Below are 23,677 nucleotides of genomic sequence, written 5' to 3'. Positions count from 1 at the left end.
TCATATCTTCATTGTTGATAAATACAGCGCCTCAAACGCTAAATAAGATCCGCAAGGTTTTATTTCAACAAAAAAAAATCAAGTCAAAGAAAGAAAAACGCATTTATATAGAGCCTTTCACGGCTTCAGGACATCTCAACATGCTTTACAGCCAGTTAAAAACTTTTGAGATGTCGTCACTGTTGTAATGTAGAACACACGGCAGCTAATTTGCGCACAACAAGCTCCCACAAACAGCAACGTGATACTGACCAAATAATCTGTTTTTAGTGATGTTGGTTGAGGGATAAATATCGGCTAGGACACCGGGGAGAACTCCCCTGCTCTTCTTCGAATTGTGCCAAGGGATCTTTTACATCCACCGAGGAGGGTGGATGTGTCCTCGGTTTTAACATCTCATCCGAAAGATGGCACCTCAGACAGTGCACTACTCTCTCAGTACCACACTGGAGTGTCAGCCTAGATTTTTGTGTTCACGTCCCTGGAGTGTGACTTGAGCTAATTCCTTCAGGATATCATTGAGAGGGTGCAGAATATTTTGAGGGGGGAAGGGGAACAGCCAGAAGTCGTGGTCGATGTAGGAACCAGTGAAATAGAAAGGAAAAGGGTTGAGATCCTGCAGTCAGAGTTTCAGGAGCTAGGGAGGAAGTTAAAAAGCAGGACCCCAAAGGTAGAAATCTCTGGATGACTCCCAGTGCCACGCGCTAGTGAGTATAGCAATAGTAGGATAAGACAGGTTAATGTGTGGCTGGAGAAATGATGCAGGAGGGAGGGCTTCAAATTCCTGGGGAATTGGGACCAGTTCTGGGGCAGGAGGGATCTGTTCGTGGAGGACGGGTTGCACCTCGAGAGCTGGGATCAATGTCCTCATGGAGAGGTTAACTAGTGCTGTGGGGGAGGGTTTAAACTAATTTGGTAGGGGGATAGGCACCAAGATGAAACATTAGAGAGGAGGACAACGATGCACAGAGGACTGGGAGAGACAAATAGAACTAGAGTAAAGAATAGTTTAGAAATAGGAGGGAGACGACAGGGGCAAATGTGAGCCAGTCTAAGATGAGTTTGGAGTGCATGTATGTAAATGCATATAGCATGGTAAATAAGGTTGGTGAGCTGCAGGCACAAATCGCAACATGGGACTATAATATAGTGGCACTGACAAAGAACTGGCTCAAAGAAAGGGAGTATTGGAAACTTAATATTCCTGGCTACAAGGTATTCAGGAAAGATAGGGAAGGAAAGAAAGTTGGGGGGGGGGACGCGTGATAGTAGTGATCAAAGAAACTATTATAGCACTAGAAAGGAATGATGTAGTTGAGAGGTCAAAGACAGAATCTATTTGGTTTGAGTTAAGCAATAATAGAGGAGCTACTACGCTACTGGGTGTTCACTATAGGTCACCAAATAGAGGGAAGAAGATAGAGGCGCAAATTTGCAGGCAAATTACAGAAAGATGCAAGAACTATAGAGTAGTGAAAATGGGGGACTTCAATTATCCCAATATAGCTTGGGATAGTAAAAATGGAAAGGGCAAAGAGGAGGAGGAATTCCAGAAATGTGTACAAGAGAACTTTCTTGGTCAGTGTGTTTCCAGCCCAACTAGATCCAGTGCTGGATCCAATTCTGGGGAATGAAGTGGGGTGAGTGGAACATGTTTCAGTTGGGGAGCATTTGGGGAACAGTGATCATAATATCATCAGGTTTAGAATAATTATGGAAAAGGACAAGGAACAATCAAGCATAAAAATACTTAACTGGAGGAGGGCTAATTTCAGTGAGTTAAAAAAGGGTCTTTCCCAGGTGGATTGGAATCAAAAATTGGTAGGTAAGGAGGAGGTGGTTCAGTTACAGAGTAGACACATTCCCATAAGGGAGAAAGGAAGGGCATCCAAAGCTAGAGCTGCCTAGATGACTAAAGATATAGAGATTAAAACGAAACAGAAAAAGAAGGCAAAGAGGGAGTATGAGAATAGAATTAGCGGCTAACATAAAAGGGAACCCAATAGACTTTTATAAACATATAAGTAGTAAAAGGGTAGCAAAAGGATGGGTGGGGCCAAAAAGGAGATCTTCTTGTGGAGGCAGATGGTATGGCTGAGGTACTAAATGAATACATCGCATTGGTGTTCATTAGAGAAGAGGATGCTTCCAATGTAGCAGTAAAGGAGGAGGTAGGAGCGATATTGGATAGGGTAAAAATAGATAGACGAGGTACTAAAAAGGTTGGCAGTAGTCAAAGTAGAAAAGTCACCCAGTCCAGATGGGATGTATCCTAGGTTACCGAGGGAAGTAAGGGTGGAAATTACAGAGGCTCTGGCCACAATCTTCCAATCCTCCTTAGATATGGGGATGGTGCCAGAGGACTGGAGGATTGCAAATGTTACACCCCTATTCAAAAAAGGGGAGGGGGATAAACCCAGCAATTTCAGGCCAGTCAGTCTAAAACAGTGGTGGGGAAATTTTTAGAGACAATAATCCGGGACAAAATTAATTGGCATTTGGAAAAGTGTGGGCTAATAAATGAAAGTCAGCACAAATTAGTTAAAGGGAAATCATGTTTGACTAACTTGATTGATTCTTTGATGAAGTAACGGAGAGGGTTGATGAGGGTAGTGCGGTTGATGTTGTGTATAGGGGCTTTCAAAAGGCTTTTGATAAAGTACTGTTGCGGTTACGGTTATTGGCTTAGTACAAAGAGGAGAAGAGTCAATTCTCTTTTAATTCTCAATTCGCTTTATTAACGTTGTTAGATCATGTACATATAGCTTATATGTCTGGTTAGATATAGGCATGCAGTTTACAGCAGGTTATACAGTTTTACACCCAAACTAGGATTTAAACGCACACCCACTAGGTTTCTCTGACACTCCCTGAGTGGTCACAGAATAGAAAGGATATTATATTACCCGGAAAGGAGAGCTGACGCTGGCCAGGCGTTCCGTTCTCTCTCTCTTGAGGGTCGTCTCCACGTCCCTGACGTAGGGTTTTCCACTTCCGCGATGGTTAGTCTACGAAGTTTCACACTGGCACCAAGCCTGCAATTCTTCATTCTTATCCCAAGTCTTATCTCTTCGAGCTGTGTTGTCTTCCTCCTGTTGGCTTAGATTTGCTCGAGTGGTCGGTGTCATCCCCTGATTGGCTCTGTTCCAAGGGGTTAGGTAGCATTACCTCATTACTCCTTTTCTAAATAAGGACTGGTGTCTCATCACATCCCCTTTGTCTCTTAGAAGCGTAGCTAATTCAAACCGGTTCCGGCCAGCCCAGACCAGTGACTGAACTCCAGGTTACTTCAGTTCAAAAGTTACTTTTGCCTGAGTGTTAGCAATTCGGAATAAACTCAGTAGTTTTTTTGCAGCCCCTGGCCAACAGTACCACATAATAGACTTGTTAGTAAAATTAAAGCCCCCATTACTATTGCTCTCCTGACCTTTCTCTTTCCCCCCTGTACAGCTGAGCCACCCATGGTGCTATGGTCTTGGCTCTGCCTGCACTCACCAGAGGAACCCTCTCTCTAACCAGTATTCAGAACTGCTTAGGGAGTGAGATGCTCTCAGGGGACTCCTGCACTACCTGCCTGGTCCTCCTTGTCTGTCTGGCGGTCACCCAGTCCCTCTCTGCCTGCACTCTCTTAAGCTGTGGGGTGACCACCTCCAGAAACATGCTATCCACGTAGCTCTCAGCCTCGTAGATGCACTGCAGTGGCACCAGCTGTTGCTCAAGCTCCGAAGCCCAGAGCTCGAGCTCCTCCAGCTGATGACACTTCCTGCACCTGTGGTTGTCCAGGACATAGGAAGCGTCCTGGAGTTCCCACATGGCACAGGATGTGCATTCCACAGGACTGAGCTGCCCTGCCATGCCTCTATTTATTATATTATTAAATAAGCTTAACAAAAATAAACATAAATACTTAAAAAAATAACACTCACCAGAAAAAGAACACACACCAGCTACTCACCAATCAGCTCCTTCCCTTGTGCTGATGACACTTTAGGTGTGTTCTTCACCTCATGCCATGACGCTCGCGCTCCTCCCCCTCTCGGACTTTCCTCCCCCTCTTGGACTCTCCTCCTGATTTCGGACTCTCCTCCCACTCTCAGACTCTCCTTTTACACTGCGCTCACCTCTTGGACTCTCCTCCCGCTCTTGGACTCTCCTTTTACACCATACTCACCTGTCAGACACTCCTCCCGCTCTCGGACTCTCCTTTTACTCCGCGCTCACCTCTCGGACTCTCCTCTTACACTGCGCTCACCTCTCGGACTCTCCTCTTGCTCTTGGACTCTTCTTTTACATTGCGCAGGCCTGATTCCAGGATGGTATGTTGCCTCCCTGGTGCCACGGTCACCGAGTGCCATGCGTTAGCGAGTATAGAAATAGGAGGATAGAGCAGATGAATGCATGGTTGGGAGATGGTGCAAGAGGGAGGGCTTTAGATTCCTGGGGCATTGGGACTGGTTCTGGGGAAGGTGGGACCTGTACAGGCCGGACGGGTTGCACCTCAACAGAGCTGGGACCAATGTCCTCGTGGGGAGGTTCGCTGGTGCTGTTGTGGGGGTGGGGGGGGGGTTAAGCTAATTTGACAGGGGGAAGGGCACCAGTACATTTCTGGTCCAATGAGGAAAGAGGCATTGCTGGATTTGGTTCTGAAGAATGAGGTGGGCCAAGTGGAACAAGTGTCAGTGGGGGAACATTTAGGGAACAGCGATCACAGTATTATAAGGTTTAGAATAGCTATGGAAAAGGACATGGACCACTCTAAAGTAAAAATATTCAATTGGAGAGGGTCAATTTCAGTGGGATGAGAACAGATCTGGCCCGGGTAAACTAGAATCAAAGATTGGCAGGCAAAACTGTAATTGAACAATGGGCAGCTTTTCAGGAGGAGATGGTTCAAGTACAGTCTAGGTACATTCCCACATGGGAGAAAGGTAGGGCAACTAAAGCCAGAGCTCCCTGGATGACAAAAGAGAGAGAGAATAAGGTGAAGTGGAAAAAAGGGACAGATGACAGATGTCAGATTGATAACACAAGTGAGAACCAGGCTGAATATGGAAAGTGCAGAGGGAAAGTGAAAAAGGAAATAAGAGGGGCTAAGAAAGAGTATGAGAATAGACTGGCGGCCAACATAAAAGGGAATTCAAAAGTCTTCTGCAGGCATGTAAACGGGTAGTAAGAGGAGGGGTGAGGCCGATCAGGGACCAAAAAGATCTACTCATGGAGGCAGAGGGCATGGCCGAGGTACTAAATGAGTACTTTGCATCTGTCTTTACCAAGGAAGAAGAAGCTACCAGAGTCTCAGTAATGGAAGATATAATTGAGATACTGGATGGGCTAAAAATTGATAAAGAGGTACTAGAAAGGCTAGCTGTACTTAAAGTAGATAAGTCACCCGGTCCGGATGGGATGCATCCCAGGTTATTGAGGGAAGTAAGGGTGGAAATTGCGGATGTACTGGCCATAATCTTCCAAACATCCTTAGATACGGGGGTGGAGCCATAGAACTGGAGAATGGCAAATGTTACACTCTTGTTCAAAAAATGTGCAGGGATAAACCCAGCAACTACAGGCCCGTCAGTTTAACCTTGGTGGTGAGGAAATTTTTAGCAACGATAATCCGGGACAGAATTAACAGTCACTTGGACAAGTGTGGATTGATTAGGGAAAGCCAGCATGGATTTGTTAAAGGCAAATCATGTTTAACTAACTTGTTAGAGTTTTTTGATGAGGTAACAGAGAGAGTAGATGAGGGCAATGAGGTTGATGTGGTGTATATGGACTTTCAAAAGGCGTTTGATAAAGTGCCGCATAATAGGCTTGTCATCAAGATTGAAGCCCATGGAATAAAAGGGGCAGTAGCAACATGGATAGAAAAGACTAAGTAACAGGAAGCAGAGAGTAGTGGTAAATGGTTGTTTTTCGAACAGGAGGGAGGTATACAGTGGTGTTCCCCAGGAATCGGTCCTAGGATAACTGCTTTTCTTGATATATATTAATGACGTGGACTTGGGTGTACAGGGCACAACTTCAAAATTTGCAGATGACACAAAACTTGGAAGGGTAGTGAACAGTGAGGAGGATAGTGATAGACTTCAAGAGGATATAGACAGGCTAGTGAAATGGGCGGACACATGGCAGATGAAATTTAACGCAGAAAAATAAAAAGTGATACATTTTGGTAGGAAGATCGAGGAGAGGCAATATAAACTAGCGGGCACAATTCTAAAAGGGGTACAGGAACAGAGAGATCTGGGGGTTTATGTGCACAAATCACTGAAGGTGGCAGGGCGGGTTGAGAAAGCGGTTCAAAAAGCATACGGGACCCTGGGCTTTATAAATTGAGGCATAGAGTACAAAAGCAAGGAATTCATGATGAACCTTTATAAAACACTGGTTCGACCACAACTGGAGTATTGTGTCCAGTTCTGGGCACCACACTGTAGAAACGATGTGAAGGTCTTAGAGAGGGTGCAGAAAAAATTTACTAGAATACTTCCAGGGATGGAACAGAGAAGATTGAGAGGAGATTTGATAGAGGTATTTAAAATCATGAAGGGTCTAGACAGAATAGATAGAGAGAAACTGTTCCCATTGGTGGAAGGGTCAAGAACCAGAGGACATAGATTTAAGGTGATTGGCAAAAGAACCAAAGGTGACATGAGGAAAAACTTTTTTACGCAGTGAGTGGTTAGGATCTGGAATGCACTGCCAGGGTGAGTGGTGGAGGCAGATTCAATCGTGGCTTTCAAAAGGGAACTGGATAAGTACTTGAAAGGAACAAGAAATTGGGATAGGGTGGGGGAGTGGGACTAGCTGGATTGCTCTTGCATAGATCCGGCATGCACACGATGGGCCGAATGGCCTCCTTCCGTGCTGTAACCTTTCAATGATTCTATGATTAAAAGGGCTGTGGCAGTGTGGATACAAAACTGGCTCGGGGACAGAAAGCAGAGAGTAGTGGTGAAAGGCTGTTTTTCAGACTGGAGGGAAGTATAGTGGTGTTCCCCAAAGGTCGGTATTAGGCACACTGCTCTTTTTGATATATACCAATGGCCTGGATTTGGATATACAGGGTATAATTTCATAGTTTGCAGATGACACGAAATTCGGAAATGTTGTAAACAATGTGGAGGATGGTAACAGACTTCAGGAGGACATAGACAGACTGGTGAAATGGGCAGACACACGGCAGATGAAATTTAACGCAGAAAAGTGTGAAGTGATATATTTTGGTTGGAAGAATGAGGAGAGGCAATATAAACTAAATGGTACAATTTTAAAGGGAGTGCAGGAACAGAGAGACCTGGGGATGCACATACAAATCTTTGAAGGTGGCAGGATAAGTTGAGAAGGCTTTAAAAAAAACATATGGGATCCTTGGCTTTATTAATAGAGACACAGAGTACAAGAGCAAGGAAGTTATGCTAAACCTTTATAAAACACTGGTTAGGCCTCAGCTGGAATATTGTGTCCAATTCTGGGCACCACACTTTAGGAAGGATGTCAAAGCCTTTGAGAGAATACAGAAGAGATTTACTAGAGTGGTTCCAGGGATGAGGGACTTCAGTTATGTGGAGAGATTGGAGAAGCTGGGGTTGTTCTCCTTAGATCAGAGACAGTGAGAGGAGATTTGATAGAGGTGTTCAAAATCATGAACGGTTTTTATAGAGTAAATAAGGAGAAACTATTACCAGTGGCGGAAGGGTTGGTAGCCAGAGGACACAGGTTTAAGGCGATTGGCAAAAGAACCAGAGTTAAGATAAGGAAACATTTTTTTACGTTGTGAGTTATGATGATCTGGAAAGCACTGCCTTAAAGGCTGGTGGAAGCAGATTCAATAATAACTTTCAAAAGAGACTTGGATAAATACTTGAAGGGGTAAAAAGTTTACAGGGCCAAGGGGAAAAGGCAGGGGAGTGGGACTAATTGGATAGCTCTACCAAAGAGCCAGCACAGGCACGATGTGCTGAACAGCCTCCTTCTGTGTTCTATCATACTATGATACTATGATAAGTAAGAGATCTTTAAGAATATGTGAATGGGAGGCTATTTAGAATATTTTTGACAGGAGCTTCAGCCAGAAACGCTTTGAGTGGTTTGTTTCTTTTTGACGACCTTTTAAGTGTTAACCTTTCCTTTCTTGAGCCAGTGCCATGCACTTAATTTCTGATGATGCCAAATGATTTTGCTATAAAAGAATGTCAAATCATTGTCACCACACTGAATGCTTTCTCTGTTTTGAATCCTCTGAGGCTAACAAGGGGCATTGCCAGTTGCAAACAGACATATTTTCCACAGGATCTTTTCCTCCAAAATGCTCCTCAACAACATAAAGCAGAATCTCACAGAACGTATTCAGAACAAAGTGCAGATGCATGGAACATCTCTCACCAGCACATGCTGAAGGAAACAGTCATTTCTATTTTTACATTGTTTTGGATATAAAGCAGGAATCCTACTGCAGTTCTGTAAAGGTGAAAATTAATAAGAATCTTATTTTCCTTTTTTCAAATTTTAAACTGCTTAATCTTGTAGATATTTGTGCAGGATCAATGTCGTATTCTGCTGCTTCATGTCAATAATGATTCCAGCGTCGTTTCTGCACTCGATTTGCTGAACATTCTGTTCTCTCTAATTCTACTCCTTGATGGCTGGCTGATTGGAAACTGTTTTGTATGACCCTGTATTTGCAGCATTGATGTCTGCTTGAAATAGCTGCAGTGGAAAGGTTAAAGAGCTGGTGATCATTTATTCAATGGAGAACGACTTCTGCTCCTTGGGGCAGACATTGGGCATCCTGTGAGTAGGGTGCTCGGAAGTTGGGGTGAAATCCGTCTCCAGCAGCTTTCCACCCTTTTCAAGGTGCTATGGTAACAAGACTGGGGGGAGGGGGTGGTTGCTTCTTCAACTTTGTGTCTCAATTCCACTTCTCGAGGCGGGTCCCAGCTCCCTCAGAAATCCCCTGTTACAGCCAATGGTACTCACGCCTTCAGTGCTGTACAAAGGCAGTGCCAGAGGGATCAATTGCTATTTTAAAAAAAATCATTCATGGGATGTGGGCGTCGCTGGCGAGGCCGGCATTTATTGCCCATCCCTAATTGCCCTTGAGAAGGTGGTGGCGAGCCGTCTTCTTGAACCGCTGCAGTCCATGTGGTGAAGGTTCTCCCACTGTGCTGTTAGGTAGGGAGTTCCAGGATTTTGACCTAGTGACGATGAAGGAACGGCGATATATTTCCAAGTCAGGATGGTGTGTGACTTGGAGGGGAACGTGCTGGTGGTGTTGTTCCTATGTGCCTGCTGCCCTTGTTCATCTAGGTGGTAGAGGTCGCGGGTTTGGGAGGTGCTGTCAAAGAAGCCTTGGTGAGTTGCTTCAGTGCATCTTGTAGATGGTACACACTGTAGCCACGATGCACCAGTGGTGGAGGGAGTGAATGTTTAAGGTGGTGGATGGTGTGCCAATCAAGCGGGCTGCTTTGTCCTGGATGATGTCGAGCTTCCTGAGTGTTGTTGGAGCTGCCGTCATCCAGGCAAGTGATGAGTATTCCAACGCACTCCTGACTTGTGCCTTGTAGATGGTGGAATGGCTCTGGGGAGTCAGGAGGTGAGTCACTCGCCGAAGAATATCCAGCCTCTGACCTGCTCTTGTAGCCACAGTATTTATGTGGCTGGTCCAGTTAAGTTTCTGGTCAACGGTGACCCCTAGGATGTTGATGATGGGGGATTTGACGATGGTAATGCCGTTGAATGTCAAGGGGAGGTGGTTAGATCTCTCTTGTTGGAGATATTCATTGCCTGACACTTGTCTGGTGCGAATGTTACTTGCCACTTATCAGCACAAACCTGAATGTTGTCTAGGTCTTGTGTATGCGGGCACGGACTGCTTCATTATCTGAGGGGTTGCGAATGGAACTGAACACTGTGCAATCATCAGCGAACATCCCCATTTCTGACCTTATGATGGAGGGACAGTCATTGATGAAGCAGCTGAAGATGGTTGGGCCTAAGACACTGCCCTGAGGAACTCCTACAGCAATGTCCTGGGGCTGAGATGATTTGCCTCCAACAACCACTACCATCTTCCTTTGTGCTGGGTATGACTCCATTTGACTGTGGGCCCACCAGAGAGAGAGCGGCATCCAAGAATAAGTGGAGCCACTGAGGTCTTCCAATTATTTATGCAGTTGAAAAGGTACTTATTGTGCAACACAGGTGTATGTTTTCTGCTCCACTCTGTGCTGGTAAGTTTTGAAACTGTGAATCTTCCTGACCTTTGCCCCTGGGCGGAATCGTCAAGAAGAAGGGGCTTCCACCACCTTTACCTTGCCCTGGAATTTACAGAGCTGCCCCAGAGGGACAGAATTGAGTCTGCACGCGCAGTAGGTGCAGATCCACTGCAGAGATGTCAATGAGGCAGGAAGGGGCAGTCCCGGCCTCCCGCTTTGCTTCCCTACATGTCGGCCCATTGGGCGTCTATTCGGAGGGGTGCCTGAATGAAAAAAAGAGGCATTGGGACTAGCGTCTGGGATCGCGGGGAAAGCCTGAAGATGAAGCAGACAAGGTCGGTTGTCTTGGTTTGACACCCTTCTCTCCCGCCAGGACAACCTTCAGGCCTGAGCCCTCTGGTTGCTGGTCTGCAGTTCAATACGTAAAACTTTACTCCAGTTCACAATGGATTCCCTGAGCACCTTTCACCAAAACACTTCACAGTCAATGAATCACTTTAGGAGCACAGTGACTATTGGTATATAGGTAAACTTAGAATCATAGAATGGTTACAGCACAGAAGGAGGCCATTTGGTCCATTGAGCCCATGCCGGCTCTTTGTAAGAGCAATCCAGTTAGTCCCATTCCCTTGCTTTTTTCCCGCAGTGCCCAGTGTCAGTGAGAAGAGTCAGGAAAGAGGTGGTCAGCTTCAGGCCTCTGCGGCAGCTGCATGTTGGGCCTTGGGGATTGGGACCTTCTGTCTGCTGATGGTAGGGGGAGAGGATGGCATCAGTTGCTGCGCCCTCCGACTCCTCGCAGCAGGGTTTACACAGTCTAGGCTGTCAAATTGGCTCTCCTCGTCCTCTGAAGCTCAATTCGACAGCAATTTTGCTGTTACCTGCCTTTGCATTTCCAGTGATATCTCAGATGCTTAACTGCCTCCTCATTGCAGTTCACATCTAATTATGAGGATTATTTTTTCTTCTTTTTCATCGGCTGGCTCGCTACGTGGGAGATATAGCCCACAGAATGAAAACAGCAAAATCATGTGGAGACCAGCAGGCTTTGTTACTTACAAAAAAAAAATGTCATAACCCCATAGATGAACACCAACAACTCCTGGGCTACAATGGTGTCATTTTAAAAACCTGCCACAAAAAATATAAGCTAATCTTCCTTCATTCTCCTTGGCAACGGGCAGTAATCACCAGGCTTTGTTATGTGATCTTAAAATGCGAAGGATTCGAAATTGTCACTTCCACACCGCCTGAGGAAGGGGAAAGCCCCCGAAAGCTTGTGGGATTAAAAATAAAATCGTTGGACTATAACTTGGTGTTGTAAAATTGTTTACAATTCATTCTCTAAGACAGTGGCTCGTTTTAGAATACATTTCCACAAGTGCAGTCTCCCTATAGTACCTCACCCAAATCACACCACACAAGCTCAGACAGTATCGGCAGGCTACCTTTTGATTCTGAGGGGTCACCACAGTCGGTGGTGGGTGGTGGTGGTGGGGGGGGGGCGGGGTGGGGTGGGCAGGGGGTGCTGCTCTTGTTCTCAGCTGGCATCCAAACGGGTACATTTTCCAACAGGACTCACTGGGCATCAAACAGGAACTGGAACCCTTGGCTTATTTTTCTCATCCCTACCCCAGGTGTGGCTAAAGTCAGTTGTATCACCTGCTGCTGACCCGAGTGAGATTGAGTAACTCAGCACAGACCTTCTTTCGACCTTGGGATCTTCGAGGTCTGTGTGGCTCTGGGCCACATGGGGACGTGATTTACCAACTGAACCATTAGGAGATCCCACAACATGGTGAATGTTTACCTTTTCTGGTCTTTGTACTCAAGTCACTATTTGACGATTCCTGTGGTTATTATTTCCCTTGGCTCCTGCTTTGGTTTGAGCCAGCCTGCTCATTTCACAACAATATTTCTAGTTATTAAAGGAAGCAGCTTGGAGCACACAATACAGATATCACAATAGCATCTGGTTGCTTTGGTAACGCATGCACTTAATACCAGTTCCTAGAAATACAAAGTTCAGGGCCAATCAACTGTGGGTTGAGCATTATTGTAAATAGCAGCGGAAAGTGATTTAATATTCATGTCCTGAGCTATTCTGTAAAGAATGTTTCAGACTCATTTCACTCGAATCCTGCTATGCTTATCATATGCCTATTGTTGTGTAACTGCATGATTCATTAAATGCCAACAAGCTGTCATCTGGACGAGGCTGAGAATTTCCTGAAGCGCATGTTCCAGGAGGTGGTCACCCCACAGCCACAGAGAGTTCAGGAGGACAGCAAGTGGGTGGCCATCCAGCAGATAGGAAGAGGCAGGCAGTGCAGAAATCCTCCGGGAGTGTGGCACTGTCAAATCGGTTTTCAGTACTGAGTACCAGTGAGGGACACCTCGGGGGAGTGCAGTCTAGAGCACATCCACGGCACAGTAGGGCAAATGACTGCACAGGGGTGCACAGCGATGTGCAGAAATGCAGTTGTCATAGGGGATTCGATAGTCAGGGGGATAGACAGGCGTTTCTGCAACCGTTGACGTGAGACTCGCATGGTGTATTGCCTCCTTGGTGCCAGGGTAAAGGACGACATAGAACGGATGCAAAATATTTTTTTTTAGGGGGAAAGGGGAACAGCCAGTAGCCGTGGTCCCTATTGGAACCAATGACATAGGTAGGAAAAGGGATGAGGTCCCATAAACACAGTTTCGGGAGTTAGGGAGGAATTTCAAGAGCAGGACCTCAAAGGTAGTAATCTCTGGATTAGTGCCAGTGTCATGTGCTAGTGAGTAAAGGAGCAGTAAGATAAGACAGGTTAACGCGTGGCTGGAGAAATGGTGCAGGAGGGAGTGCTTCAGTTTCATGGGGCATTGGCACAGTTCTAGGGCAGGAGGGACCTGTATAAGATGGATGGGTTGCACCTCAAAGGGGCTAGGACCAATGTCCTCGCGGGGAGGTTAAGTAGTGCTCTGGGGGAGGGTTTAAACTAATTTGGCAGAGGGAGCGGCACCTGGTTGAAGCATTAGAGAGGAGAAACAAGGGTGCACAGAGGATGGGGAGAGACATTAGAATAAATAGTTCAGAAAAAGAAGGGATCTAACAGGGGAAAATGCGAGGCAGACTAAGATGGGTTTGGAGTGCATGTGCGTAAATGCGCGGAGAGTGGTAAATAAGGTTAATGAGCTGCAGGCACAAGTAATGCATGGGATTATGATATAATCGCAATAACGGAGACCTGGCTCAAACAAGGGGAGGAGTGAGCACTTAATATTCCTGGCTACAATGTATTCAGGAAAGATAGGCAAGGAGAAAAGGAGGGGGGTAGGGTTCGCAGTATTGATCAAAGATACTATTACAGCATTAGAAAGGGATGAGGGTGCAAAGACAGAATCTATTTAATTATAATTAAGGAACAGTAGAAGAGCTATTACACTGCTAGGTGTATACTACAGGCCACCAAATAGTGGGAAGGAGATAGAGGAGCAAATTTACAGGCAAACTACAGAAAGATGCAAGAACTTTAGAGTGGTGATTATGGGGGACTTCAATTATCCTAATATAGACCAGGAAAATAACAATAAATGAACAATGGGAGGCCTTCAAAGAGGAGATAGCGAGGGTATAGAGAAGGCACATTCCCATGAGGGGGAAAGGAAGGGCATCCAAAGCTAGAGCTCCCTGGATGACTAAAGATATAGTAATTAAAATGAAACAGAGAAAGGAGGTTTATGATAAATGTCAGGTTCATATTTCAGTAGAGAACCAAGCCGAATACAGAAAGTACAGAGGAGAACTGAAAAAGGAAATAAGAGGGGCAAAGAGATTGTATGAGAATAGATTAGCAGGTAACATAAAAGAGAACCCAAAAGTCTTTTAAAAAAGTATAAATAGTCAAAGGAAGGATGGAGCCGATTGGGGACCAAGAAGATCTTCTTATGGAGGCAGAGCGCATGGCTGAGGTACTAAATGAATACTTTGCCTCACTAAAGAAGAGGATGCTGCCAATATCACAGTCAAGGAGGAGGTAGTAGAGAAATTGGAGAGGATAACAATAGATAGAGGAGGTATTAAAAGATTGGCAACCAGTCCGGATGGGATGGATCCTAAGTTGCTGAGGGAAGAAAGGGTGGAAATTATGGAGGCTCTGGCCACAATCTTCCAATCCTCCTTAGATATGGGGATGGTGCCAGAGGACTGGAGGATTGCAAATGTTACACCCCTGTTGACAAAAGGGGAGAGGGTTAAACCCATTAACTACAGGCCAGTCAGCCTAACATTGGTGGTGGGGAAACTTTTAGAGAGAATAATCCGGAACAAAATGAATGAAAGCCAGCACAGATTTGTTAAAGGCATATCATGTTTGACTTCTTTGATGAAGTAACGAAGAGGGTTGATGAGGGTAGTTCGGTTGATGTTGTGTATATGGACTTTCAAAAGGCATTTGATAAATTACCACATAGTAGACTTGTCAGCAAAATTGAAGCTGATGGGATTAAAGGGACAGTGGCTGCTTGGATACCAAATTGGCTAAAGGACAGAAAGTAGAGAGTAGTGGTGAACGGTTGTTTTTCCGACTGGAGAGAAGTATACAGTGGTGTCCCCCAGGGGTCGGTTTTGGGACCACTGCTCTTTTTGATATATATTAATTATCAGGAGTTGGGTATACAGGGCATAATTTCAAAGTTTGCAGATGATACGAAACTCAGAAATGTAGTAAACAGTGAGGGGGATAATAACAGACATAGACAGACTGGTGAAATGGGCAGACACATGGCAGATTAAATTTAACGAAGAGAAGTGTGAAGTGATTCATTTTGGTAGGAAGAATGAGGAGAGGCAATATAAGCTAAATGGTACAATTTTAAAGAGGGTACAGGAACAGAGAGGCCTGGCCGTGTACATACACAAATCTTTGAAGGTGGCAGGACAAGTTGAGAAAGCTTTTAATAAGGCAAACAGGATCCTTATAAATAGAGACATAGTGCACAAAAGCAAGGAAATTTTGCTAAGTGTGGGGTATTACATTTTGGTGGAAAGAATAAGGAGGCCACATAGTGCTTGGATAATAAGAGTCTAAATGGGGTAGAGGAGCAGAGGGATCTGGGGGTACAGATACACAAATCATTAAAACTAGCAATGCAGGTTACTAAGGCCATAAAAAAGCAAACCAAGCACAGGGTTCATTTCTAGAGGGATAAAACTGAAAAACAGAAAAGTTATGTTAAACTTGTATAGAACCTTGGTTAGACCACACTTGGAGTATTGTGAACTGTTCTGGTCTCCATATTATAAAAAGGATATAGAGGCACTGGAGAAGGTGCAAAAAGATTTATAGGATGATACCAGAACTGAGAGGGTATACCTATCAGGAAAGATTGAACAGGCTGGGGCTCTTTTCTCTAGAAAAGAGAAGACTGAGGGATGATCTGATAGAGGTGTTTAAGATTATGAAACGGTTTGATGTAGAGAAGATGTTTCCATTTGCGGGGGAGACCAGAACTAGGGGCCATAAATATAAGATAGTCAGTAATAAATCCAATATGGAATTCAGGAGAAACTTCTTTACCCAGAGAGTGGTTAGAATGTGGAACTTGCTACCACAAGGAGTAGTTGAGGCGACTGGCATGGACATATTTAAGGGAAAGTTAGATAAATACATGAGGGAGAAAGGAATAGAATGATATGCTGATAGGGTTAGGTGAAGTAGGGAGGGAGGGAGGAGGCTCACGTGAGGCATAAACACTGGCATGGCCCTGTTGGGCCGAATGGTCTGTTTCTGTGCTGTACATTGTATGTAATTCTATGTAAAACCTTTATAAAACACTGTTTAGGCCTCAGCTGGAGTATTGTGGCCAATTCTGGGCACCACACTTTAGGAAGAATGTCAAGGCCTTAGAGAGGATGCAAAGGAGATTTACTAGAATAGTACCAGGGATGAAAGACTTCAGTTACATGGAGAGACTAAAGAAACTTGGGTTGTTCTCCTTAGAGCAGAGTAGCTTAAGGGGAGATTTAATAGAAGTGTTCAAAATCATGAAAGGTTTTGATAGAGTAATTAAAGAGAATCATAGAATCATAGAAGTTAGAACATGGAAACAGGCCCTTCGGCCCAACATGTCCATGTCGCCCAGTTTATACCACTAAGCTAGTCCCAATTGCCTGCACTTGGCCCATATCCCTCTATACCCATCTTACCCATGTAACTGTCCAAATGCTTTTTAAAAGACAAAATTGTACCCGCCTCTACTACTGCCTCTGGCAGCTCGTTCCAGACACTCACCACCCTTTGAGTGAAAAAATTGCCCCTCTGGACCCTTTTGTATCTCTCCCCTCTCACCTTAAATCTATGTCCCCTCGTTATAGACTCCCCTACCTTTGGGAAAAGATTTTGACTATCTACCTTATCTATGCCCCTCATTATTTTATAGACTTCTATAAGATCACCCCTTAACCTCCTACTCTCCAGGGAAAAAAGTCTCAGTCTATCCAACCTCTCCCTATAAGTCAAACCATCAAGTCCCGGTAGCATCCTAGTAAATCTTTTCTGCACTCTTTCTAGTTTAATAATATCCTTTCTATAATAGGGTGACCAGAACTGTACACAGTATTCCAAGTGTGGCCTTACTAACGTCCTGTACAACTTCAACAAGACATCCCAACTCCTGTATTCAATGTTCTGACCAATGAAACCAAGCATGCCGAATGCCTTTTTCACCACCCTATCCACCTGTGACTCCACTTTCAAGGAGCTATGAACCTGTACTCCCAGATCTCTTTGTTCTATAACTCTCCCCAACGCACTACCATTAACGGAGTAGGTCCCAATGGCCCCTGCGCAGGTAGGACGAGACTTTCATGAGGCCTGAGGACTTACCTTCAAGCAGCCTTCCGAATCAGCATTGACACAAGGATTACATGCAATTTGCACTTTCCACCAACAGGGTGAGCTCCAACCTCAAAGGCAGGCTGTCTCTTAAAAATCTCAAAGGTAGCTGGTACCTGTTATTTGCTGAAAATAACAGTCTGTTGTCTGCATGGAGATGCAGAGTCTGAACGGAGATCAGACGTCGCACATGCAAAACACAGATTCAGCTCCCATCTCTGTTTACAAACTGTTGAAACATTGAATAAAGTTTGCGCACTACTAAATCCCACATCCTCCAATCTGCGTGCCAGACCTTACCAATCTGCCGAATGAGTTTTTACCAGGCCTGCGAGAGAGTGTGCACCAAGGTTCTCTGCTGATGCACTAGACGCCTTGATGCAAGAGGTGGATAGAAGGAGGGACATCCTATAGACGTGGGGGGGGACAAGAGGCCCTCCAGACGTATACCCAAAACGCAGTGGGAGGCAATGGGGAACGAACTCAATGCCAGGCACACAGCATCATGAACATGGATGCAGTGCAGGAAGAAGTTCAATGCTTTGACATGAGTGGTAAAGGTGAGTGAGGTCAACTGTCAAATGGCGTCTCCTACCAACTGCACCACTAGCTGTATCCACTGCTCCACACACTACACCCCCCATCTCCCACATACCAACAAACTCTTTCCATCAGTACTTAACTCTTTCAATCAAATGCTTCCTCTCACCCTCTCACATTACCACTGTTGCAAGCCGCCCACCCACAACTCACAAGCCACACACACTGGCAGCTATTCAACCATGACAGGCACATCATTCAGACACATGTCCTGCTTTCTTGCAGGAGAAGGTGACGCATATCAGGAGGCAGCAAGTGGCAATGGCTTTCAGCCCTTTGAGCCTGTTCCGCCATTCAATGAGATCATGGTGGACCTGTGACACAACTCCATATACCCGCCTTAGCCCCATATCCCTTAATACCCTTGGTTCACAGAAATCTATCAATCTCAGATTTAGAATTCACAATTGAGCTAGCATCAACTGCCGTTCGCAGAAGAGCATTCCAAACTTCTCCCATCCTTTGAAGAAGCATTTCCTAACTTCACTCCTGCATGTCCTGGCTCTAAATGTTAGGCTATGTCCCCATGTCCTAGTGTTCAACTATAAGAGATCTCCAGATCTCGGCCGCCAGAAGCAATAATCCAGCCACTAACCTGTAAATCCTGCATGGTCCCTTTAAATAGCGCTGGTGGAGGTCCTCCAGGAACTCTAAGACACGTTCAGATGGTCGGGGTTAACTCTGTGTGTTGAGTTGAGCGTTGGACACCATTTTGGGACTTATCACTTTAAATCAGCATTGCATACTGATTGTATCCATTTTCTACTTACTTTACTTGCTTCCGGCGTTCGGTATTTCTGCACGCGCTAACTCCTATACCAAGATGGCGTCTGGCGCATGTCAAGCTGGAAACGTGCGCGCACAGCCAAGACGCCATCTTGGATGTTGGAGAGGCCGCGTAGCGCCGAAACAACAGGCGCTACACGCCCAATTTAGCGCCTACTGTTTCCAGTGGCAGAAGGGTCAGTAACCAGAGGACACACATTTAAGGTAATTGGTAAAATAACCAGAGGCGAATTAAAGAAAACAATTTTAACAGAGTGAGCTGTTATGACCTGGAATTCACTGCCTGAAAGGGTGGTGAAAGCAGACTCAATAGTAACTTTCAAAAGGGAGTTGGATAAACACTTGAAAGGGGAAAATTTGCAGGGCTATGGGGAAAGAACAGGGGAGTGGGACTAATTTAAATACTCTTTCAAAGAGCTGGCACAGGCACGATGGGCCGAATGGCCTCCTTCTGTGCTGTACCATTCTATGATTCTATGGATGAATAGATTATTGCAAACCTTATTAAATTATCTCGCACTTCCTTTTGTAGTTCAATCGTTAAACTTCTGTAACACCTTTAGTGACTACACATCCTTCAATCATACTATTTCTGAGGAGCTTCCCTTCTTGTAGGATGTTGCATGACTAACATGCACGAAGACTGTCAGCAGTAACAATTTGCAGGTTAAATTTAAAGGCTGTCAGCAGGTAGCATTTCAAATCTGGAACTGAGATTTTCTTTCCAAAGTTTGCCTCTCTCAATACTTTGACAGACCAGTTAATCTGGCACTGGGTGTTCTTTGAGGCTCCACTTTCTAGAACTGCATCATTTTCTGCTATACTAGACACCCAACTCCAGGTCGTGTTAACAGAGTGACATGCACAAGGCAGTTCTATTAGCCATCAGACAGAGGATAATGTATAGTGACTTGGTCTTAACCTGGTTGAAAGTCAATGGAGAAAATTGAGTGGCTGGGCAGAAGTTCCACCCGTGCAACTCATTCTCCAATCACACTGATTTCTCAGTATTGAAGAGAAGAATAAAACAGGAGGAACCCTGGTGGTAGCTTGAAGCTACTGCCAACAACAGGCAGAAAATAGGCTCTAGACTGGCAGAACATCATTACCAGGCTCTGATTTTGTTCAAGATATATATTTTCTATTTGATTGAGATAATTCTCTTATTTGAAGAAAATCGCACAAATTAATTTGGAATTTTTAACTGTCACGATTATTTATATGTTGAACTGTTCTGTACTGGGATTTTAAAAAGAGAATATTTTTTGTTATGTAACAGTTCTTTTGCAATTATAGTGTGCCTTTTCTCTCACGGTTACCGAGCATTAAGAACCCATGTGCTTTGTCTGTCACTGCCTGTTCGTGCTCAGTTACCCAGCAGCACTTATTTCCCTCTTGTACTGCAGAGCTTCTCAGGAAGCTTGTCGCACTTAGATCTGGGGCAGCAATCCGGTTAGAAGTGATATCCGATCCGGAATGCTTATGGTGCTGTGCCAAACAGGTATGTTCCATCTTATAGCATTTTCTTGCAATGGATAACATGGCACCAGACTTAAATCCCACTACAGAACAGCTCAGCGTTTAAAATTAAATTGAAAAATTTAATTCAGTCAACAAGCTAATGTGAGGTTTTTATATTTTTAGATGGAAGCTGAAATTTGAATACTAAATTGGAAACTTAATTCAAATAAGATTTTTCTGATTCTTGCAGCTCATCAGCGATGGCAGTGTGGTGTATGCAGAGGCCCTCTGGGACCACGTCACCATGGATGACCAGGAGCTGGGCTTCAAAGCTGGTGACGTCATTGAAGTAGTGGATGCTACCAATAAAGAGTGGTGGTGGGGGAGGATCGCGGACAGTGAAGGCTGGTTCCCTGCCAGCTTTGTGCGGGTAAGGACCATTCCATGTAGGAAAGAAGACTGGCAGCGAAAGTACTTGAAACTGTATATGAATACACAGAATAAAGCTCCCTCTACACTGTTGTATCAAACACTCTCAGGGCAGGTGCAGCACGGGATAGATACAGAGTAAAGCTCCCTCTACACTGTCCCATCAAACACTCTCAGGACAGGTACAACATGGATTAGATACCGATTAAAGTTAAGATGTAATCGCATCTTAAACTGATAGTGAAGCACAAGCCGCTTGAGTGTCCACAGGATTGTAAAGCTGAAACACTGCCTCAAATGTATTATTTGCTGTTCTTTACATTGAAAAGTCCAGTGTTTAATTTCATTTTCTTATTGGTGTAGTCAGCACGATGCAGATCAAACTGCAATAAAAACACTGACATGAAACCCTAAAGTATTTGATATTGCGTGATTGCTGCTAGTGCAAAAATAGTTGCTTTGAAAGTCAATCACTGAGAAAATGAAGGTAGATTTTTTTTTGAGTCTGCAGACATTTAGTACATATACTCGAAATTAAAACACAAAAGGGTCAATTCAGTGATCCTCCACTCTCGGCAGGGAACACTGGTTGGAGAATCAGCGCTACAGTATTGTTACTCCATCCTCGTTTGAGTGCAACTCCTTACTGGGAATGTGGGATCAGTGAACTTACCCTTAAATACCATTTCCTGAAAAGCTGCCCAATGAACATAAATAGATTTCAGTCTTACTCACTCCCTGACATTAACATGCAAGTCTTCAGTGAGTGACCCTCAGCAGGATACTGTGTATCGGCTGGTGTTGGAGAAGAGGAGGCTATTCTTAAAAGGACAATTATATTCCATAGAATTGCCTCATAATCCCTACATGTAATAAAATAACATCAGTACACTTAATGTTGCTGTGTTCTATGCTTCAAAATTGCTGGTTACAGGGAGCAGACGTTTTGTGTGGTGCTGTACTCAATATGAGACATGAACTGAATGTTTTGCTCACAGGCCATTGCAATCTACCCCGGTTAATTCAAAGTAGTTTTTTGCTTGAAAATAAAATATCAAATTATTCAGCAGTTCGAATTAAGCAATTTCAATAAAATAGCACAGGAGGTGGCTTTATGCATGATTTTAATTTGAATTTAGCAACTTCGAACTAAGATTCGAATTGTATTCGCATTAGTGATGCCACAGGAATAGAACATCATGATGGCACATAGCAAATGCCATGCACAAATGGAAGGAGAAAAACAGGTGGCACATGGCCCTGAGTCCAAACTCATGAATATTACGGAGCAACTAGTAAAAAAAAAAATCAACGTTGATGGTGGGCCACAGTTAAGATGACCAGCAGAGTTACCCTCTCCTTCAGGTAGTTACTAATTGATGGTTATTATACAAATAAGGCAACAACAACTTGGATTTATATAACACCTTTAAATGTAGAGAAAGGTGCTTTGCAGAGGCCTGGATCAAAAAAGTTGGACGCTGAGCCAAAGAAGGAGATATTAGGAGAGGTGACCAAACTCTTGACCAAAGAGGTGGGTTTTAAGGAGGGTCTTGAAGGAGGAGAAGGTGGTAGTGAGGTTTAAGAAGGGAATTCCAGAGCATAGAACCTAGTTGGCTGAAGGCATAGCCACTAATGGTGGGGTGAAGGGAAAGTGAATGATGCACTCAAGACCAGAGGAATGGAGGAGTTGGAGCTTGGAGGCTGGAGGAGGTTACAGAGATAGTAAGGTGCTAAAACACAGTTCCATGGGAAGGACTATAAATTAGGTATAAAACTGCCTTTCCTTTTATTCCTAAAGTTGTGGGTCAACCAGGATGAACCCATGGAAGAATATCCAGTCAAGGTTGATGACGGAAAACCCGATGATGCCAACAGTGCCAACCGCCGCCTGGCCACAGGGCAGTCAAAGAAAGACCAGATGAGGACCAATGTCATCAGTGAGATTATGAGCACCGAGAAAGATTACATCAAACATTTAAAGGATATCTGTGAGGTAAGGGATGGATAGCACATTACAAATGTGACACTCATGCGCTGGTTTCGAAGAGAATGTTTTCTGCTCAAGTACCAGTCATTTTATATTTCTTGTTACAGAGCATTGATGTATTTTTAAAAATATGGAAATAACTGCTCTATAGATTTTCAGGTTCCATTTTCTTCACAGAGTTCATGAGTTCAGCCTCAGCTTGCAATAAGTTGAAAATCTTACTTTAAGAGGTGGCCAGTTTGGGAAATGCAAATGCCAACTTGGGTGAGCAAACACTGTCTGAGGTTGGAGGTTATGAAATGCTATTCGGGGCCTTCTGTGCCAAATCTGATGTGGTGAGATTAATACCATCATTGGGTAAAAGAGGAGAAAAGTTTCATTCCCTAGCATTGGCATCATTCATCTGGATAAGCACAGAAGTACACCCCCTGCAGTGAATCATAGAATGATATAGCATAGAAGGAGGCCATTCGGCCCATTGTGCCTGTGCCTGAAGTGAAAGTTAAGAAAAAAGGTACAATTTCTTGTTAACCTGCTTAAAAATGTAGGAAAAAATGATAAAAATCTTTTCACATCCTGGATGTTGTAGTCACCCTCTTAAAAAGCTGAAAGTTTTAGCTTTGAAGAGAATTTAACTAAAGAAGTTTCATTCTGAGCTGAGGGTAATTTGGTACTTTGGTCAGTTGTAATACAATCCTTAAGGGTTCCTAAAGTTCAAACCTGACCTTGATGTTTGAATTCCCCTCCCTGATTGGGCAAGCTCGTCAGCTTCAGTTGATCTACAAAATGAACATTTTTTTCCCTCACCAATTTTCCCTGTTTCCCTTCTCTCCTGAAGACATGTGCTAAGATGTGGTTCCACAGGGATCCGGCCACTCTCTGATATCTCGCCCAATTGGCCGTTACTCAAGCTGACAGCTAGCGATGACAGGTTATTCAACCACAGAGGCATCACAGTCAAGCCCGATCCTTCCCCCACCCCACGTCAACACATGCACATTTCCAGAAGAGATGGCAGGATAGTGATCGAGAGTGGGAACCTAGCTGATTAATCCCCAAAACCCAGGGGCACTAAGGCGAACTGTAGCACACCTTAGATTGCCTTGGCTGAGATTTGCCAATGCAGCACAGACTCAGGATCGAATCGGGGGACCTTTCTGGTCTACGTTGCTCAGCTCACTGGTTTACTCAACTGGGGGTTACCGACTGCCAATTTTAAAATCATTTTCCTGCTTCCTTTAGGTCCCCTGCAATGTACTGATCCTAGCCAAGAAGGTAGGCGGACAACCCTGATCTCAGGACTCTACAAATGT

At 44.4% G+C, this 23,677-nt stretch overlaps 1 protein-coding gene across 3 annotated transcripts in view; it reads left to right on the top strand.

Annotated features, from left to right (window-relative positions):
• arhgef4 (Rho guanine nucleotide exchange factor (GEF) 4) overlaps window positions 1–23,677 on the top strand; it is a 132,213-nt gene that overhangs the window by 77,202 nt on the left and 31,334 nt on the right. For all 3 annotated transcript variants that reach the window (XM_067995519.1, XM_067995517.1, XM_067995520.1), the window contains 2 exons: window positions 20,196–20,375; window positions 22,176–22,370. In XM_067995519.1, coding sequence (XP_067851620.1) covers window positions 20,196–20,375; window positions 22,176–22,370 — 375 coding nt within the window. The remainder of the gene's footprint in view (window positions 1–20,195; window positions 20,376–22,175; window positions 22,371–23,677) is intronic.

The sequence above is a fragment of the Heptranchias perlo genome, chromosome 13, assembly GCF_035084215.1.
Source record: "Heptranchias perlo isolate sHepPer1 chromosome 13, sHepPer1.hap1, whole genome shotgun sequence".
NCBI classification, from domain to species: Eukaryota; Metazoa; Chordata; class Chondrichthyes; order Hexanchiformes; family Hexanchidae; genus Heptranchias; species Heptranchias perlo.
Note: the sequence above shows the minus strand (reverse complement) of the source record. Positions and strands in the feature narration are given on the sequence as shown.